Source organism: Cololabis saira, chromosome 15 (genome assembly GCF_033807715.1).
Source record: "Cololabis saira isolate AMF1-May2022 chromosome 15, fColSai1.1, whole genome shotgun sequence".
NCBI lineage: Eukaryota > Metazoa > Chordata > Actinopteri > Beloniformes > Belonidae > Cololabis > Cololabis saira.
Window position 1 is genome coordinate 34,800,057 of NC_084601.1, and position 18,577 is coordinate 34,818,633.

General features: G+C 41.2%; 1 protein-coding gene across 1 annotated transcript in view; it reads right to left on the reverse strand.

Moving 5' to 3' along the window:
- Positions 1–18,577, reverse strand: part of LOC133460708 (collagen alpha-1(XIV) chain-like) — a 205,547-nt gene that overhangs the window by 103,405 nt on the left and 83,565 nt on the right. Inside the window, 7 exon segments of the mRNA XM_061741443.1 lie at positions 1,699–1,831; positions 3,064–3,203; positions 3,387–3,513; positions 5,033–5,172; positions 11,534–11,663; positions 14,488–14,633; positions 16,876–17,002. Of these exon segments, the coding sequence (XP_061597427.1) occupies positions 1,699–1,831; positions 3,064–3,203; positions 3,387–3,513; positions 5,033–5,172; positions 11,534–11,663; positions 14,488–14,633; positions 16,876–17,002 (943 nt within the window).

Sequence of the window (18,577 nt, forward strand, 5' to 3'; positions counted from 1 at the left end):
ATTACAGCTTGTTATGGAAACTGTGGAGCAGCTGACAGAACGGCCCTCCGAAGGATCATCAACGCTTCACAAAAAAGACATGTCCGGACTCCCCGTGCCCCCTCTGGAGGGCGTCTGCAGGAGCTGCTGTTACATCAGGGGCTGCAACACTGTGAAGCAGATTACACAGCCATTCCATCATCTGCTCTCACCGCTGCCATCTGGAAGACGCTCCCGAGCTCTAAAGACTCACTTCCTCTCCCAGGACACTATTCTAGCCGGCAGCCAGTCATTTCTGAGCAGAACTCCCTCCCACCGACGATACCGTCGCAGCAGGCGTGAATTACTCTATGGATATTCCCTCTACCGCTGCATAACCGAATAATTCACCTGGGTAAAAACACCTTTACCCTGCGAGTGACTGGGAGGCAACATGAATCATGACACAATGAGCACGGCGTGTTTGTTATGCTGCTCATGCTCGTATTCTGAAACTGATTCGGGTATTTGTGGAATTTATATTTGAGATTACTGTTGACAAGAAATATGCTGAAACTGTGTTTGTGTGATCGACAACGGGAGTTCTGCATGTAGATTACCTGTTAACTCTGCTCAGCAGCAAAGCCACCAATAAGAAAATCTGTATTTACTTTTGATTCTCAATATTTGTCGTTCAGAATAATTGCAGACGTTTGGGGCCGTGCTGGGTCCAGAGCTACTCCAGATATCTTTGTGATGATATGGCCACTTTAAGCCTGGATTCACACTGTAAGCGTCACAAATCGCTGTGGTTGCTCAGGCGTCTGCATCGCTGCTTGCCAACGCCTGTCGACGCCTGTCGCCTGCAGTGGGCGGGGTTTCAAGCTGCGCTGCAGAACTGGAGGGAACAAAGTGCATATACTGTAGTCTACATAGTCTTCAGTTTCCTCTTTCACCATGGATCAGACTTTGGGAAGCCTTCTTCATATGTTGGCGTTATTTACGCATAGACAAGAGTGAGTTTGATGCTCCTTAACCAGGTTGGTCCTGGATCAACAGCAACCATCATCGTTGGTCCCGGTGAAGCTGCAGTTTGTCTGCGGTGAACTCTGACACACCGGGTCGGAGTGGATTTGGTCATATTGTTTAAACTGTGTTTTGTGATTAATAAGCACGGTTTTTAATTATTTTGCGTTGGATCGATGTAGCAAATAAAATCATTCGGACCATCCAGCTCCTCAACCATCAGATACGTGTTTCACATGAGCAGTTCAGGTAAAAACGGCAGTCAAACCAGCAAAAATGTCAGTTTGCTGAATTAAATATATCAATTCCTGATAAAATAAGTTTGTTGGTGCATAGCCATGCTCATGTACGCATGTGAATGAGTGTACGTTTGTGTGTACATGAAAGTACAATCTGCATTGAGGCTTCTTGCTTCGGGAATCTGTGATTGGACGCTACCTCGGCGTCACCGCTGCTCATTTGCATAAAGTTGAGATTTCTCAACTTCAAATTGACGCTCTGGACGCCTCATACGTGCTGCTCCCGACGCCTCCAATGCCTCCGTGGCCTCCGACGCCTCTCGTAGCGCACTTTCATAGAAAAGGAATGGCAACCGGACGCCTGTGGCGCTTTCAGTGTGAATCCAGGGTTAGTAATCCCGGTGGCGTTACGTGGGCAGCTTTTGCAACAGTTGCAGGAACAGGAATGCTTTGCATTTGGAAACTTTTCTCTTACCGGTGTTTTCGATGAGGACCACCTCGTCACTCTCAGCCTCGTTTGCATAGATGGCGGCGAGGAGAACTTCGTACTCTGAGTCGGAGATCAGTCCAGTTATCAGGTAAGTGTTTGTTTTTCCATTTACCATAACCTGAAATACAGGAACAAAGTGCTCATTTAACTCTCTTTTAAACTCCAGAACACGTGAAAAAGCCACAAAAATTCCAGATCAGAAATTGATGCATGAGATGAATCCTTATCATAAAGCCTCTTCCAACAAAGTGCAGCGATAGAAAGTTCACCTAATGAAGAAAACCAGATCATCATCTCTGATTTTATCTCTCCTTAGTATTTTTATGACAGAACACTTTCTATAAATCTGCTTCAATTTTTTTATCTTAATGGAATCGAGTGACTCTTGTTGAACAGGTCAGAGATAAAATCCGGACTTTATTTTAATGAAAAAACACAGTTATGAATGTTTGTATCAACACAGTTTGAGAGGACCCTCAAAGGTTATCGCTGATGAAATCTTTTAATGTTAGTAATAAACGACGAGACAGAAAGGAACTTACGAGAAATTGAACAAATATTTTGTGAGAAAGGGAACTTTCAGGTTGAATGGTATTTTAGTGTTACAGATGGAGTTGAATGAAGACAAATCCGAGGAAAAGCTCTCTCTACTGCAGCCTGTGCAGGCCAGACCTTGTCCTATTCTTTCCAGTTTCTTCCTATCGGGGGGTTATTGTGAACATTCATCTCACGCAATTCAACCAACACATACGAAATGTCCCTGAAAATCTAAAATCTCATAACAACCTTCCCTTTTATCAGTTCTGAGAAATGGCAGTCTGCTATTATACTGCAGTTATTTCACCACAAAGCTTTCATGAAAATTAATGGAAAGTAGCTGAATCAAAAGGGTTTTAACACTTTGATCATTTCCTTCCTCGTTTGAAGTCAACAATTTATTTCATAAAAGGGTTGCTGCTGCTGCTTTTTAATGTGTTCTCCTTCTCGCCGGCTCCTGACAAATCTGAAAAATGCTGAGGAGTTAAGAGCTGAGCCCTCTGACCAACATTTCCACGTTGGTTCTGATTCGGGGTGTATTTGTTTGAGACGCAGCACAAAAATTAACTGGTACAGAGGTAAAGTTTCGCTGAAGCTAATATTGGAATGAAAATATTGATGCCGCGATGGAGCAGGAGACTGAAACTTTAGCCTTTTATTGTGTGGACACAAACTTATCTGTTTCTAAATCCTGATGTTTTCAGGATGTTTTCCAACAGAAAAAAAAAAAACTGATGTAAACTCTTATAAGGGACATGCCAGATTTAGCTTCATACAAAAAGGTTGCAACTGTGGAAAAGAAGCAACACAAACCTCCTCGCTGTCTCCTCCGTCGGTCGGTGTCCAGATGAGTCGATACATCACCACGTCGGAGGCCGGGTGGCGCCATGACACCCTGAAGCTGGTTGTGGAAACGTCGCTGCTCTGCAGGTCCAGTGGGTCTGGGACAGTAGCTACACACACACACACACACACACACACACACACACACACACACACACACACACACACACACACACGGTTACAGTTAAAGACAGAACTAAGTCGACTCAAATTACACACCTACTTTGGGATGTAACATTTTACGTCACAAGAACATCTATACTCTCCAAAGAAATTGTGATTTGTGCCCGTACTTGTCGTGAAGCTGTCGGTCACGGCTTCAGCTTCCCCTTCATTGTAGATAGCAAACACCCCAACCGTGTATTCCATCAGTGACGTCAGGTTTTTTAACAAATAGTTTGTCACCGTACCAACATCCACCTGTAGAGGCAAGATCAAACACCCGTGGCTTATCTTTGATGGGTCTTGACTGGTTTGGCTTGTTATATGACATGTCGCATGCTTAAAGGGGACCTATTATGAAAAACATGTTTTCTTTTGCTTTAACATATAAAGTGGTCTCCCCTCTACTGAAGAGTATTAGTGCCATGCAGGAGAAAAAATATTTTGAGAGGGGAAGATTTTTTTTTTATTGTGCACCAAAAAGTCGAAATGTTGAGAAAAAAAGTCATAATGTCGAGATTAATGTTGAAGTACAATTTCCAGAAAAAAGTCGAAATGTTGAGAAAAAAGTCGAAATTTTGTGAAGAAAGTTGAAAAGTTGAGAAAAAGTTGAAATGTCGAGAAAAAAGTCGAAATGTCGAGAAAAAAGTTGAAATGTCGAGAATAATGTTGAAATGCAATTTCAAGAATAAAGTCGAAATTTCGTGAATAAAGTCGAAATTTCGTCTTTTTTCTCAACATTTCAATTTATTCACAAAATTTTGACTTTTTCCTCAACATTTCGACTTTTTTCTCGAAATTGTACTTCAACATCAATCTCGACATTTCGACTTTTTTCCAAGCATTTCGACTTTTTTCTCAACATTTCGACTTTTTTTCTCGACATTTCCACATTTTTCTCAACTTTTCAACTTTCTTCACAAAATTTCGACTTTTTTCTCGAAATTGTACTTCAACATTAATCTCGACATTACGACTTTTTTTCTCAACATTTCAACGTTATTCACGAAATTGTATTTGAACATTAATCTCGGCATTTTTGACTTTTTTCTCGACATTTCAACTTTATTCACAAAATTTTTACTTTTTCCTCAACATTTCGACTTTTTTCTCGAAATTGTATTTCAACATTGATCTCGACATTTCGACTTTTTTCTCAACATTTCGACTTTTTTCTCGACATTTCGACTTTTTTCTCAACTTTTCAACTTTCTTCACAAAATTTTGACTTTTTTTTCAACATTTCGACTTTTTTCTCGAAATTCTACTTCAACATTAATCTCGACATTACAACTTTTTTTCTCGATATTTCGACTTTTTGTGCATAATGAAAAAAAAAATCTTCCTCCTCTAAAATATTATTTTTATTTTTCTCCTGCCTGGCCCTAATACTCTTCCGTACCCCTCAGCCTGCCAACTCAGAGAAGGAGGAAAGCAACCAAATTTTGCAGTGTCTGTACAGCCGCCCGGATGAGCCGTCCAGTGTGATGTGGATCTACGAGCCGTTGAGATTCTGCTCCCGAGCGATGCTTGAAACCGCACCCACAACTAACTCTGGCCGGAACAACAACAACTCCGCCGGCCGGAGCTTCCGCCATTTTTTCGTAGCGGTGTAGACATGGCTCAGAGGCTGAATTTCTAATGTATTTAGCAAAAACCAAAAATCAAAAGCTTGTTTTTAAGACATTCAAGGCCTGTTTAAAATAGGTACTAGATGCCATAATAGGTCCCCTTTAAGCAGACGTAGTAGTAGCTGTGGTGGAGGACACCGGCTCACCTCGTTGGTCTGGACTCCGTTGGTCTTGACGTACATGATTCTGTAGCCTTTGACCAACCTGGAGGCAGCGTCCCACGAGATCCGGGCGGAGTTGTGGTCCACGTCTGAGAAACGCAGGTTCCTGGCTGGGACCAGAGGCACTGAGGGACAGCAGGGGAAGCTACATCACAAACCAAACACTTGCAAAATCAAAATAATGATCTAACATTGTAATTACAACCACACTCTCAGCCTCTTTTCCAACTTCCTCACTTGCTTTCATTCCTACTCAGTGTTTCTGAGGGACTAAAAAGTCCAAAAAGAAACCTCCTGCTCTAATCATTGTCAAACTTTCCCTTTAGCACTACTAATCTTCTTTTTTTTTTTCATTTTTAAATTCGGATTTCTTTTCCCACCATTGCTTCACCTCAATTATACGCAGGGTCACAGCAAAGACAAGCCAGCGGAGATAAAGACAAAGAGTGCGGCAGGAAGGGAGATAGCATCGTTGCTTTTACTGTAAGGTGTCGGGGTCAGCGTGGGAATCAGCAGGATAGGAAATTAAAAAGTATGAAGATAGGAAAGTCTGGGCTCCATATAAGAGTCTATTTATACGGTGCTGCAGGTCAGCAGGAATCCTTTAAATATCACTGTAATGGGCAGCTTTTCCAAAAAAAAAAGGCATTTTTTAAGATTTGTTTTTTAACATGTTTTGTTCTACGCCCCTAAGTCCCTCGCCTGTATCTTCAATGTGTTCTGTTATGTAACTAATGATTATAATTACGGCAGACTTTGTAGGGATTTACAAGAATCTAGATGCTGTCTTAAAGCAACACAAAGGAATTGATGTATTTCTAGCTCAGAGGATCCTCTTATTTTGTCTTCTGTCACTGATTCATCTCCGTTAATGTGTGACAGTGTTGTAAAGGGAGACGGCGTTGTTGCAAAACACAACTGGGATGGGAAGTCCAGTTACTTTTGGTGGGTTTATTTTGCTGGTAGTAGAGATGGGAGACCGTGAGGGCTATTTTAAAGCCACTCCGTGTAGTAACACCACTTCTGACCACAAGAGGGGATCATATATCAGGAAAGTTCATGTGTCGGACCCTGGTGAAGGACACGAGGTGCACCTGTAGTGGGACCAGGTGGTTTTATATCTAGCACAGTATTGTGACGGACTTTTTTTGTGAACGCAGCAGAGCTTTATGCCCCCATGTGGTCAGAGGTGGTATTGCTTTAAAATGCTGCATTAAAGTCACAACCAGAAAAATTGAGGGAATGAGGCACATTTGTTAACGTGGTTGAACATTTGATCCTCTGAATAATTATTAATAAAAGGTGATGTGCAGCACACAAACGGCAAATGTAAATTACGTAAAAAAAAAAAAAATTAAATGATTGAGACTTTGTAAGGACACCTTAATTAAATTCATAATCAGTCCTGTAAGATTAGGCGTAATTATTAGGAACCGAATTAGTACCCCATTCAATTTATTCCAAATGTAGACATTGAATAGCCTTCGAAAAAAAGTTATTATTTTTAAAAATGAGAGTGAAACAACAGTTTGCCATGAGCAGAGCAGTAAAGACCTTTTGAAATGATGTGTTTTCATCATAGGACATGTTGTATAAGTGAAGAGGGGGGTTGGGGTTGATCTACTTCAGTCAAAGAGGAATGATTTGTTGTATTAAACATCCGTTTGAGTAGTTTCTCAACAAATGTTTGAAAAAGCTAACTTTCCTTGTGAAGCACATCAGCCTTAATGAAGCTGGTTCTCCAAAGATGACTGAAATGTTTGCTTGTTCAAGCATCACAAGAGCAAAATGAATTTAAGGCAAAGTCAGCTGCTTACAACAACAAATTAAGAAACTCACTGAAACAAAAAATTGGTAAACATGAAAAGTTGCCAGTAAATTGATGGATTGATTTTTTTTTTTTTTTAAACAAAAATAACTTTTACAAACTAATCTTAAAATGTTTTAAAATCCAATCATAACAGTCTGCACACAGTATCCCCCATGGTGCATTCAGCTGTTTAACTTGCAATGCAAAGATGCAAAGATTCTGCAAATGTCCCCCATTCATCAGAATCAGCGGGAGGGCCTATTTTGGGTAACGCACCATTGTTTTCGACCTCTCTCATACTGCAATTTTCTTCAGGGCCACTTGCCTCTGCAGTGGTCTGCTCTTTGCAAAGATCATTAAATTGCATTTTGTCCTTACGATGGGAGGAAAATAGAGGAAGGTCTTGATGAAATGAGGGATGAGAGCCCTGAGATCAGAGAGAAGTGAAACTGATGGAGTGAAAAGCCATCATATGACGCTGAAGCTAACAATACATCTTGTTTTTGATCATTCTTAGGAAATATCTAAGGATCTAGCTGTGCTGCACAAATCGGATGAGAAGCTCTCACTACTCCATGGCGCTGATTGTATGATGTGATCTAATTAACAAAAATAACATTTGATTGTATCACTAAATGCTTGTAAACACAACACGTGAGAGAGAAATATGCAGAAACCACTTGGATAAAACCACCAGATGACAAACTCAACGTACCATTTTATATGAACAGAATCAGGCTCAAAGCCTTTACAAGTCATTTGAGAGGGGTTTAAATCCAGTGCTTCACAAAGACTACCAGAGTCTACCCCCAGCGTTCGGTAGTCACCCTATCTGTCGTGCATTCAAAGCCATGCACACATCATAAAGACATAAACATGCCTTGACTTAAAGCCACAGGCCTCAGTCCTTAAATGAGACTTCATAAAACTTGAAATAGTGAGGTTGGTGTGGATTAAGAGCCAGCTGCACAGGGAGGTGCTCTCATCAAGGTTTACAAAACTCTCAAAAATGAAAGTGAGGGGCAGAAAATAGCTGTAGCTGGGGAATCTCAAACACGGAGCTTCAACCTCGCTGCTCATTTTGTTGGGGGCAGAAAAAAAAAAAAAACAAGCTAGGAAGTGACATGAACTGCATTTGCCCTGGAAAAGTCAAGAGATGCAAGAAAAGAGAAAGGTGATTCCAGCCAGAACATTTTCAAGGAAAGATTACATGATAGTCAGGAAAATTAGGTGTTGTTTTTGGGTTTAATAAAGATTGTTCCTTCCTTTAACAGCATAAACCTATCTGAGATAAGTAAAAGCTAGCCTTTATACAGAAATGGGCATGTTTTTAGAAGGTTGTGAATAGATTTAAACGTCTTGTGGAAAGAGAGTCTGTTAAGAGATGTGAATGGCTACGAGGCTATTTTACTGCTATAGCACATTTCTCACACAAAGGCAACTTAAAGTGCTATACAAAGACATTGACACGAAAGAAAGAACCTAAAAATGCAAATAATACGTAATAAAATCACAGAAAATACATTTGGACAGAAAAAGGAATAAAGCAGAGCTTTGAATACATAAGTAAAAACTACTTTGCTGTTTCTTTCATCTCAGACAAGGATTTTAGGTTATTGTTTACCTAATGAAGGCGGAGGTTTTCCACCGAAACATGTCGGGTAAACAATAGCCTTAAATCCTTGTCTGAGATAAAAGAAACAGCAAAGTTAATTATAAGCCAAAACAAAATGCACTTCATTGAATAAGTAAAAACATTGCAGTAAACTTAGACTACACAAAGGCATGGGAAAACGGCAGTTTTCAGTTTAGTTTTAAGAGTGTCCAGAGTTGGAGCAGATGCTAAATCAATTGGACGCTGATTCCACCTGTGTGCAGCATCGTAGCTCATTGCATTTTTACCCTGTTTGGTTCTAACCTGCGGTTCTACCAGCTGGCTGCCTTCTCAGGATCTCTGAACCCTACTCGGTCTATATTCTACAAATAGATCAGAAATACATATCGCTTATTGATTTGTAAACTAGCAACACTTAAACATTCTGCTGTTTTAGTTACAATCTTGATGTTGCTGCTGAAGGTCAGGCCTGAGTCAAGTAAACCTAAGACTACGTTCACACTGCAGGCCTTAATGCTCAATTCCGATTTTTTCCCATATCCGATCTTTTTGTGTGGCTGTTCACATTATCTTTTAAAATTTGTCCTATATCCGACTCGAGTGTGAACGCATTGCGGCCCTGAACTGACCCGCATGCGCAGAGGAACAATAACAAAACGTCACACGCAGCACGTCGTCATACGGCGGTAAACATGGAGGCAACAGAAGTGAGCGTACATGGGGATATTTTGAAGTTGTTGTGTGGTGGAAGCCGACCAAACCTCACTGTTCCTACACTGATTAGCTCCGTCGCCGCTATCCTCCATGCTTGTCTTGACCTTTTCCGATCGCTTCCGAGTGACCCCCCCCCCGCCAGCTCAGTATTATGACAACGATCGCTCTCAAGTGACGTCAAAGTCGCATTAATTCCGACCTGGCTGTTCACACTGAGGTTGCATTGCAAAACATCAGACCTGTATCCGATTTACAACCACATATGGAGGTGATCTGAATCTGATTTGAAAAGATCAGATTCCATGTGACTTGTGCTGTTCACACTGTCATAAACAAATCAGATCTGAGTCACATATGAGCAAAAAAATCGGATTTGGGTCACTTGGGAACTGCAGTGTGAACGTAGTCTAAGTGTCATCTGCATAGCTGTGCTGAGCAACATTGTTGACATGTACCATCTGACGTATGAGAAGCAAGTAGAGGTTGAATAGCAGTGGTCCAAGAATGGACCCCTGAGAGACTCCACAAGCCTTGTGAACAAGCTCAGACTTATTCTCACCCATGAAAACACCATGGGGGAACCGACTGAGAATTGGACCTGATAACCCCTCCCAGTTTTTTCAGTCTATCAAGAAGGATCTTATGGTCTACAGTATCAAAGGATGAACTGGGAGATCTAGCAGCACAAGAAAGGATTTACCTGAATCTGTGTTCAGATAGATGTCATGTAAGACCTTGACCAGTGCTGGCAGAAGCTAGACTGAAATCTGTCAAAAAGACCATCTGCATCTAAAGCCTCAGATATACTTGCAGTTCAGACCGCGTACGCATCATGGCCGCCACGCGTATCCTGCATCATTTGACGCGTCGACGTGCACGTTCTCAGAAAGACATTGAACGCGTACGTGACCTGCAGTTCTGGTGCTGGTCCCGGTCAGATCCCAGCTGGTCCCGGTCAGATACCAGCTGGTGTCGCTGGCGTCGTTTCCTTTGCCGAGATCGCAACCAAAGCAATGTTATAATCTCCTACATCATCCAATGGTGTCATGTAAACTTGTTTGTTGTTCTAATCTGCTACTGCTACTACTGCTGCTACTAAATATTTAATCACTTTTCCAACTGTTGCTCTGCTTACTGCCCCCTATCGGTCACCGCCGGTACAACGTGCTCTCCTTGCATACCACGCTAGCGACGTTGTAGTTGGTGGTGCACGAGAACGGATGTGAACGCAAGCACCGACAGCAAGTTTATCTGGGGCGTTAGAAGTTGTTCAACTGAATCAATACAGCTTTTTCAATAATTTTTCTAATGAAAGGGACTATTAGAGATTGACATGTAATTGTTTAACACTGAATTATCCGAGCTGGGAACTGGGACTGTTTTGAAGAAGATGGTTGATCAAATATCTAAACAGCGTGTTGATGAATTTAGTTTCTCAACTATCCCCTGCAGGGTTTCAGCACTGATAGGACTAAATGTAGACAATCTACTCAGACTGCTGCTGTGGGGCTGCAGGGCTGCAGGAAGTCCAGTGTTTGGTGTGGATGTATTAGAGCCAAGTTACATGTTTTTGATTTTTAATTCAAAGACAGATGCAAACTCATCACACTCCGCGGGGGGTTGGTTAGTTTCTCAAAGGGGCAAAAAGCAGCCGACTGTTGTTGATATTCCTGCTGATCACGTCAGAAAAATAGGCTTGTCTCACTTTTTTATGATAATGCTGTGAAGGTGAAAGTTTTTTTTCAAGATTTCAGGGTGAATTTATGAATGAGTTTTTCTCCATTTGCGCTCAGTTTTCCTGCATTCTCTTTTCTGATTTGTGACATCCGGGCTGTTTCGCCATGGTGCTTTCTGCTTTACAGACCATATTTGTCAAGCCTCAGGTTAAAATATGAGTCAAAACATCTTCCAGGAAAATTGATAGAAGGCAATTTAAAAGCAGTTTATAAATCCAGAGTTTTGCCATCTTCCATTTCAATCTTTGATTTCAATTCCTATCTTGGCATCAAGAGTAGTCTTAGTCATAGTGTATCTTGAAAAGGCTGTTGAATGCTTTTCTTTTAAAGAGAAAATGCATCACAGGGCAGAATATTTTCATCTGTGCTCTAAAACTGTTTTATAACTCATCTATTCTGCATTTCAGTGCACTTACAGTAACTTGAGTCTTCAAAAGCTTCTGAATCATAATGGTAATACCTATATTGATATGGATGATTGCCCCATTATGTAAAACATGAAAATGCAGATAATACCCTGCTTCTGTTGAGCCTGAGAAACAGATGGTGTTTGCTAAAGAAGTGAGAGGAGCCGTTGGAGGGTTGAGGAGCTCTGCAGCGTCAAGACTCACATGTGGTCTGCTGGCTGGTCATGGGGTCACTGGCCTCTTCTCCGTACATGGCGTAAACTGTTACCGTGTACTCTGTGTCTGGAATCAGTCCCTCCAGTTCCACCTCATTCACCGAGTCTGCCACCTTCACCTGTAAACACACACACACACACAAACACACACAGCATGAAGGTACAGTATGTGCCTGCGGCTGTAATGTATGCCAGGTTTCAGATTTCTCCATATCTCTTAATACCATCTTATCGTGCCCTTGTATCTTATCCATCTGTCTCCCTACACATAGCTATGCCTCCATCACCCACGGTCGTGTCCAGACAGGCAGAGGATCAAGCTGTGGCTGCATTACATCATTTTGTAAATGGTGCTATGGATTTTTTCACCTTACTTTCAGCTGGTGGGGTCTATCAAGCTTCAATCTATGCACCTCGTGTTCTGAGTTGTGTTATAGCTCATGGGAAACTGGTGCAGGAGATTGTGGAAGTTCAGGTTGGTGGGTATGCTCAAACATCAGTCTCAGAGTTGGGCATTATTAAAAATCCAGCGCTTTCATGTACCGTAGGACAAAAGGTGGAATTAACATATGATCCCAAAACAAATCAGGCACACGCAGACAAATTTAGAGACATTTAATTACTGTTTTAAGTCCCTACTCTTAAAGCAACACTATGTAACTTTTCCACCTTAATATCATATTTCCAGAGTCATTGTGATGGTACATCAACTTCCAACAGGTTTAATGAACCTCTGTCATGGTCTGAGGGGTCTGTATCGCCTTCACTGGCACTATGTAACTTTGAGGAGCATGGTAGGAACCCTTCCACACTAAAAAACTACAAATATTTACGGCTTTGACTGCTTTACGGCATACGTCACTTCCCCCTCCTTCCCGATTCGCAGTCGAGACGAAAATGGGCGGGGCTTGGAGCGCAGAGCTCCGCAGAAGCTGGTAACCCGTTGCTGTGTTGTGGCTGCAGCAGCTCAACACAACAGACGTGGGGAAAAGATCGCTAATGGTTTAACTTTTCACCGGTTTCCTGCTCTGAGGCAGAACCACGGAGGCCAAGTATCTGATATAACAGAGTAAAAGAGTGAAAGAGTCGTCGGCTCGCTTGGATCGCAGCTGTAACGACCAAACCTTCCACAGAGTAAAGCCTGAATTATGGTTCTGCGTTAAATCGTCGCAAACCTACGGCGTAGGGTACGTGGCGACGCGCAACGTACGGTGCGTGTCGCCGCGTACCCTACGCCGTAGGCTCTGCGTCGATTTACCGCAGAACCATAAACAGCCTTAAACCACAAACACTCACACAGACCGGGTCGGATCAAAACACGGGTTTTATTCCCCACTTCTCCAGCTAAACGCAGTTGCTGGCCAGCTCTCTGCGGTGCAATTAACCCCAATCTTCAGATAAAACTAGTTTGTTGAGGAAAAAATATTAACTTATTTGTAGCTGCAGAGGAAAAAAATAATCTCACGAGGAAAACAAAAATAATCACGCCTCGGAGCCTCTTCACCATAATATAGCAGTCAAAAAAAAAGAAAAGAGAAGTAAGAGGGATACAAAACATGTACTGTATGTTGTACTATTATACAAATTTATTGAAACACATGGCGAGTCAAACATTTACCAAAGCAGCTGCCAAACACTCCTAAACAAGGTAGCCGGAGACGGTGGTTCTGGAGAACTGCGGCAGTAAATCCTTTCTAAAGAGTGCAGCTCCGACGAGGAGCTCCATTCTTCAGTAGGGATTTCATATGGATCCAGACCGTTAATAATCATTATTTTCTCCATATACCGCTCCCTGGCTTCCTTGTTTAAGGTGTCCCGGTAAATTCCAGTTCCTTTCCAGCAGTTTAACATCTTTTTTTTTGCGTTCCGTCAGTTCACTTGGTGAAACAGAAAAGCGTCCCGTCTTCTCTCAAAACAAATGCAGCGATGGGACAGGAGTTTTCCAGCAGTACGCGCTGGTGCTCATGGGAAACGTAGTGTTCTTTCTGGTAAAGCACTACCGCTTTTGTCCAAAAGATGCCGCCAAACTCAGAAAAGCTGAAAGTTACGTTGTGCTGCTTTAAAAATCTACTCTGCAGCTCATTAGTCTTAAATTAAGTGCTTTGACCGATTCAAACCAATTGACACAGTTATAATAAGGACCACATATAAAAGATTTACCTGCCATACAGCCATTACAAAGGCGGATATTAGCGATAGACAAGTTTTAAAAGGATACAGATTATGCCCTCTATACCCTCTATATACTTCTTTACTGAATACTTACTAAAAGCCCATGTTTGGGTCAAAGTGCTGAAGAGGTAAAGTACTACAGCTCCCTTTTCAACCTTTTCTTTACAGCTCTGTTTAAAGGAGCCAGTTGGAGCCGACGCTCAGCTTCAACCATCTCTTCAGCAACAGTTGCCTCTTTTAAAACTGTTATTACAACTTTAGACACATCCTGTATTTAACACACCCAATAAACGTTCACTGTGCTGAATGAGGTAAAAGTCTGCTTTCAACTTCAAGGGTTCACTTAGCTTTTCCTTTGATACTGTGATGACTTAATAAGTGTGTTGAGTGTTTTCAGGTTAAGTACACCGTGTTTGTCGAAAGACAAACACGGTATGTCTTGACGACTTAGGAAAAGATCGAATCAAATTTTATGACAAATTAATGCAGAAAACCAATTAATTTAAAAACTTTACTTTTTATTTGCCACCGTATACTAAAATCAGTATAAATCAAACAATTCTGTCTTTACGGATTTCATTTTCATATTTCGCAGTTTGCATTAGGAAACACCATTCAACACAAACAGTTAATTAAATAGTGCCACAATGCTGCTTTGCTAAATTAAAAATACGACCGTTAATGCCATTCTCACTTTATATCAATCAGAAGAATGAAGTAAAACCATAGGGACCATGGTGTTTTTATCTCTGAACGTGTCACGGCCCTCACCTCCTTCTCATCTGCAGGGTCCCCCTCCGTCAGCGGGGCGTACAGGATCATGTACCCCGACGCCCCGACGGCCGTCTTCCAGCGGACCCTCATGGTGCTGTGAGTGATATCAAACAGCTCCAGGTCGTTGACCGTGGGCAGAACCACTGCAGGACACACAGGTGGGGGAGGAGCTTACAACAAAACTCTAATCTAAGTGATTTCAAACACATTTACTTCCATATGTACTTCATATTTTCATATATTAAACACAATTAGTATCTTCCACCAAATCAGATAATGTATTAAATCCAATCTGATCAAATATCCAAACCAGTGAGGGGTCACTTTTAGAGCTATTGTTAATTAATCTAGTAGTTTTTGTAAGCTTTTCAGCTTTATTGTTTAAAAAATATTTTTAAAACCAACATGAGTGGACTTGGACTGGGTTATAAAATGCTATTACACTGCAAAAATGCAAAATCTTACCGGGAATATTTGTCTTATTTCTAGTTAAAATGTCTAATTTTTAGTCAAAAAATACACTTGAAACAAGAGTCATTACCAGAAAAATAACTTTCACCTGTTTCAAGTACATTTTCACTTGAAATAAGTAGAAAAATCTGCCAGTGGGACAAGATTTATCTTCTCATTACAACCACAAAAATCTTGTTCCACTGGCAGATTTTTCTACTTATTTTAAGTGAAAATCTACTTGAAACAGGTGAAAATTGTTGTTTTTTCCAGTGATGAGTCTTGTTTTAAGTGTAATGAGATTTTTTTGTCTAAAAATGAGACATTTTAACTAGAAATAAGACAAATATTCTTGTTAAGATTTTTAGTTTTTGCAGTGTAAAAAAGTCCCACAAATCCCAAATCCATCAGTATCTCCTGCTTTATTTATTCCTTTATCTTTGTCCAGTTGAAGCAGTAGAGGCGCCTTCTAGCCAGAACCACAACCAAAGCCCATTAACTTTGCTACAAGGTCGACTTCTGACTTAATGTTCATCCTCAACCAGTGGGGAGGAATTCTCCATCATTCATCTGTGAGCGGCACACTGAGCCAGGACAGAAAATCCTGCCAGGCTCAGGTTTATTCTGTAGACATCAGGATGGGGCCTCAGGCAACACATCCATTAGCACCGTGCAGCACTGGCTACCAGTCAGAGGTGTGAAATCGTGGCTGGAATACATAATGGCGCACTTGTTGCTTTAATGGCTCAAATGCAGTGTTTTCTGCTGTCATACGAGACGTGATGCGGGTCAGGTGTTTGGGCTGAATGAAAGGTCCTGCATGTCCTCTCTTGAACTGAGCAAACAGACCATGTGCAGAGCATTCCTTTGAATGTACTGAGCTCCGGCTGAAGGGTTCTGGCAAGCAGTACTGGAGTTGAGGGGGGATGAGGGGGGATGGGATCCCCCCTGAAATAAAAACGGTCCAAATCACCCCCCTGTAAAACTGCCATCCCCCCTTTCCATCCCTTATGTAATTTCATCAATGAATGTGGTTTTACTGCTATTTCAACATTTAGAGTCATCACCAGAAAAATAACACCAGAAAAATAACTTATTTGACAATTTTCATCTGTTTCAAGTAAATTTTCACTTGAAATAAGTAGGAAAATCTTTATCTTCAAGCTAAAAAATCTTGTTCCACTGGCAGATTTTTCTACTTATTTCAAGTGAAAATCTACTTGAAACAGGTGAGAATTGTTGTTTTTTCCAGTTATGAGTCTTGTTTTAAGTGTAATGAGATTTTATTTACTAAAATGAGACATTTTAACTAGAAATAAGATAAATATTCTTGTTAAGATCTTGAGTTTTTGCAGTGATCCATTTTACTTATCCTGTGAAGGACAGAGTCATATTGATAAGTTCAGAAAACTGTTTTTATTTTTGTGTTTTGATGTATTTGATGTAAGCCCAGTGGATATTTAAAGCTTACAGAAGGCTGCATTTAACTGCTGCTATGTCATTCCTGCAGTATTTCTGCAGGTGTTTTGGTCACTGCTATTATTTGTAATATATTATATTATTTGTAATCAGCACAAATTATCTGTCCCCATATGATAAAATCCACCATCCCCCCTGATTTTATTTTACAACTTGAGTACTGCTGACAAGTAATCGACTCATGTCTGTACCAGTAAAAAACATCCTTCCAATCAGTCACGAGCATTGAGAATAACTACTTTATTGACAATGATGATCCATAAGTTTACATATGGAGGATGTTGAAGTCTCTAACTGTGAGTAGAGAAATCTTAATTGAACTGAAAAGAATCAGATTGGACTGAAAAAGGGGAATCTGTTTCACGACTCAAAGGTCCGAATCCACATCCGACTCGTTTCTAACCACGTGTTGCCTGAACAACTACTCCTCATGACATCGTAACCACTGGAACTTACGCGTGGTGGCGCTTCCTCTCAGCGCCTCGCTGGTGGAGCTGCGGTAGATGGCGAAGACGGCCACCTGGTACTCCATCAGGGAGCTCAGGTAGTTCAGCTCCACGCTGTTCTCCGTCCCCTGCACCACCTGGACCACAGATCAACTGTTGTTATGAGGAACCTCCGAGTGCCGTCAGCTCACAACACCAAACTAACCATTTCCCAGGTGCAGGAATGAGTTACAGTGAGTCAGGTTTCTACAGAATATTAATCATATTCATCATGTACAATGAATTTCCCCCCCCCCCCGAAAAACAGCGTTTGAAAATTGGTGAAGTTAAATGAGTACTAGGGATGGGCGGCATGTTTGTTACACAAATCGTCATCAACGGGAATTTATCCTTTTTTTTCTTTCTTTCTTTCTTTCTTTCTTTCTTTCTTTCTTTCTTTCTTTCTTTCTTTCTTTCTTTCTTTCTTTCTTTCTTTCAGGCTCATTTCCTTCCTTCCTACCTTCTTTCCTCCTGCTCTCTCCTTCCCTCTTCCCTTCCTCTTTTCTCCCTTCCTTCCTCCTTTCCTTGTTTTCTCCCTTCTCCTCTTTTCTTCCTTCCTTCCTTCCTTCCTTCCTTCCTTCCTTCCTTCCTTCCTTCCTTCCTTCCTTCCTTCCTTCCTTCCTTCCTTCCTTCCTTCCTTCCTTCCTTCCTTCTTTTTTCCCTTCCTTCCTTCTTTCCTCCTGCTCTCCTTCCTTCTTTTCTCCCTTCCTTCCTTCCTTCCTTCCTTCCTTCCTTCCTTCTTTTCTCCTTTCCTTCCTTCCTTCCTTCCTTCCTTCCTTCCTTCCTTCCTTCCTTCCTTCCTTCCTCCTTCTCTCTCCTTCCTTCTTTTCTTCCTCTTTTCTCCCTTCCTTCCTTCCTTCCTTCCTTCCTTCCTTCCTTCCTTCCTTCCTTCCTTCCTTCCTTCCTTCCTTCCTTCCTTCCTTCCTTCCTTCCTTCCTTCCTTCTTTTTTCCCTTCCTTCCTACCTTCTTTCCTCCTGCTCTCCTTCCTTCTTTTCTCCCTTCCTTCCTTCCTTCCTTCCTTCTTTTCTCCTTTCCTTTCCTTCCTTCCTTCCTTCCTTCCTTCCTTCCTTCCTTCCTTCCTTCCTTCCTTCCTCCCCGTACGTTGTGGATTTAACGCAGAACCATAAATCATTTTTACACAAAAACTTTATCAAAGGGAATTTATCGTTTTTACCGCGACATGACAAATTCTTACCGTGGGGAATTTTTTGGACGGTTTATCGTGAACTGTAAAATATCGCCCATTCCTAATGAGTACCGTATTTTCTGGACTATAAGCCGCTACTTTTTTCATAGGTTTTCAACCATGCAGCTTATACAAAGGGATTCTGTGGATTTTTCTTCCACCGCTCGGGGCGCTCTAACCGGAATTAGAATCAAAACTAAGACAACATAAATGCAAAGAAGAATACGCCACTTCTTCTTTAGCAGATAGAAGCAGATTTCAAACAGATAAATAGATGAATAAATACCGGTTATTTTCTCTTGGTTCTGTCCCGTTTTAATCAGCAAAGTTGCCGCCGTGTTAAAAGACACTGTTAGGAAAGGATCTATTTAGGTACAAACATGTACATCATTTACAGTTCAAAATCCTTCTGTACATGTAGTAAATATCTAATCTAACAACATAAATATCTGCGGCTTGCATATCTTATTTTTTTTTAAATAGAGC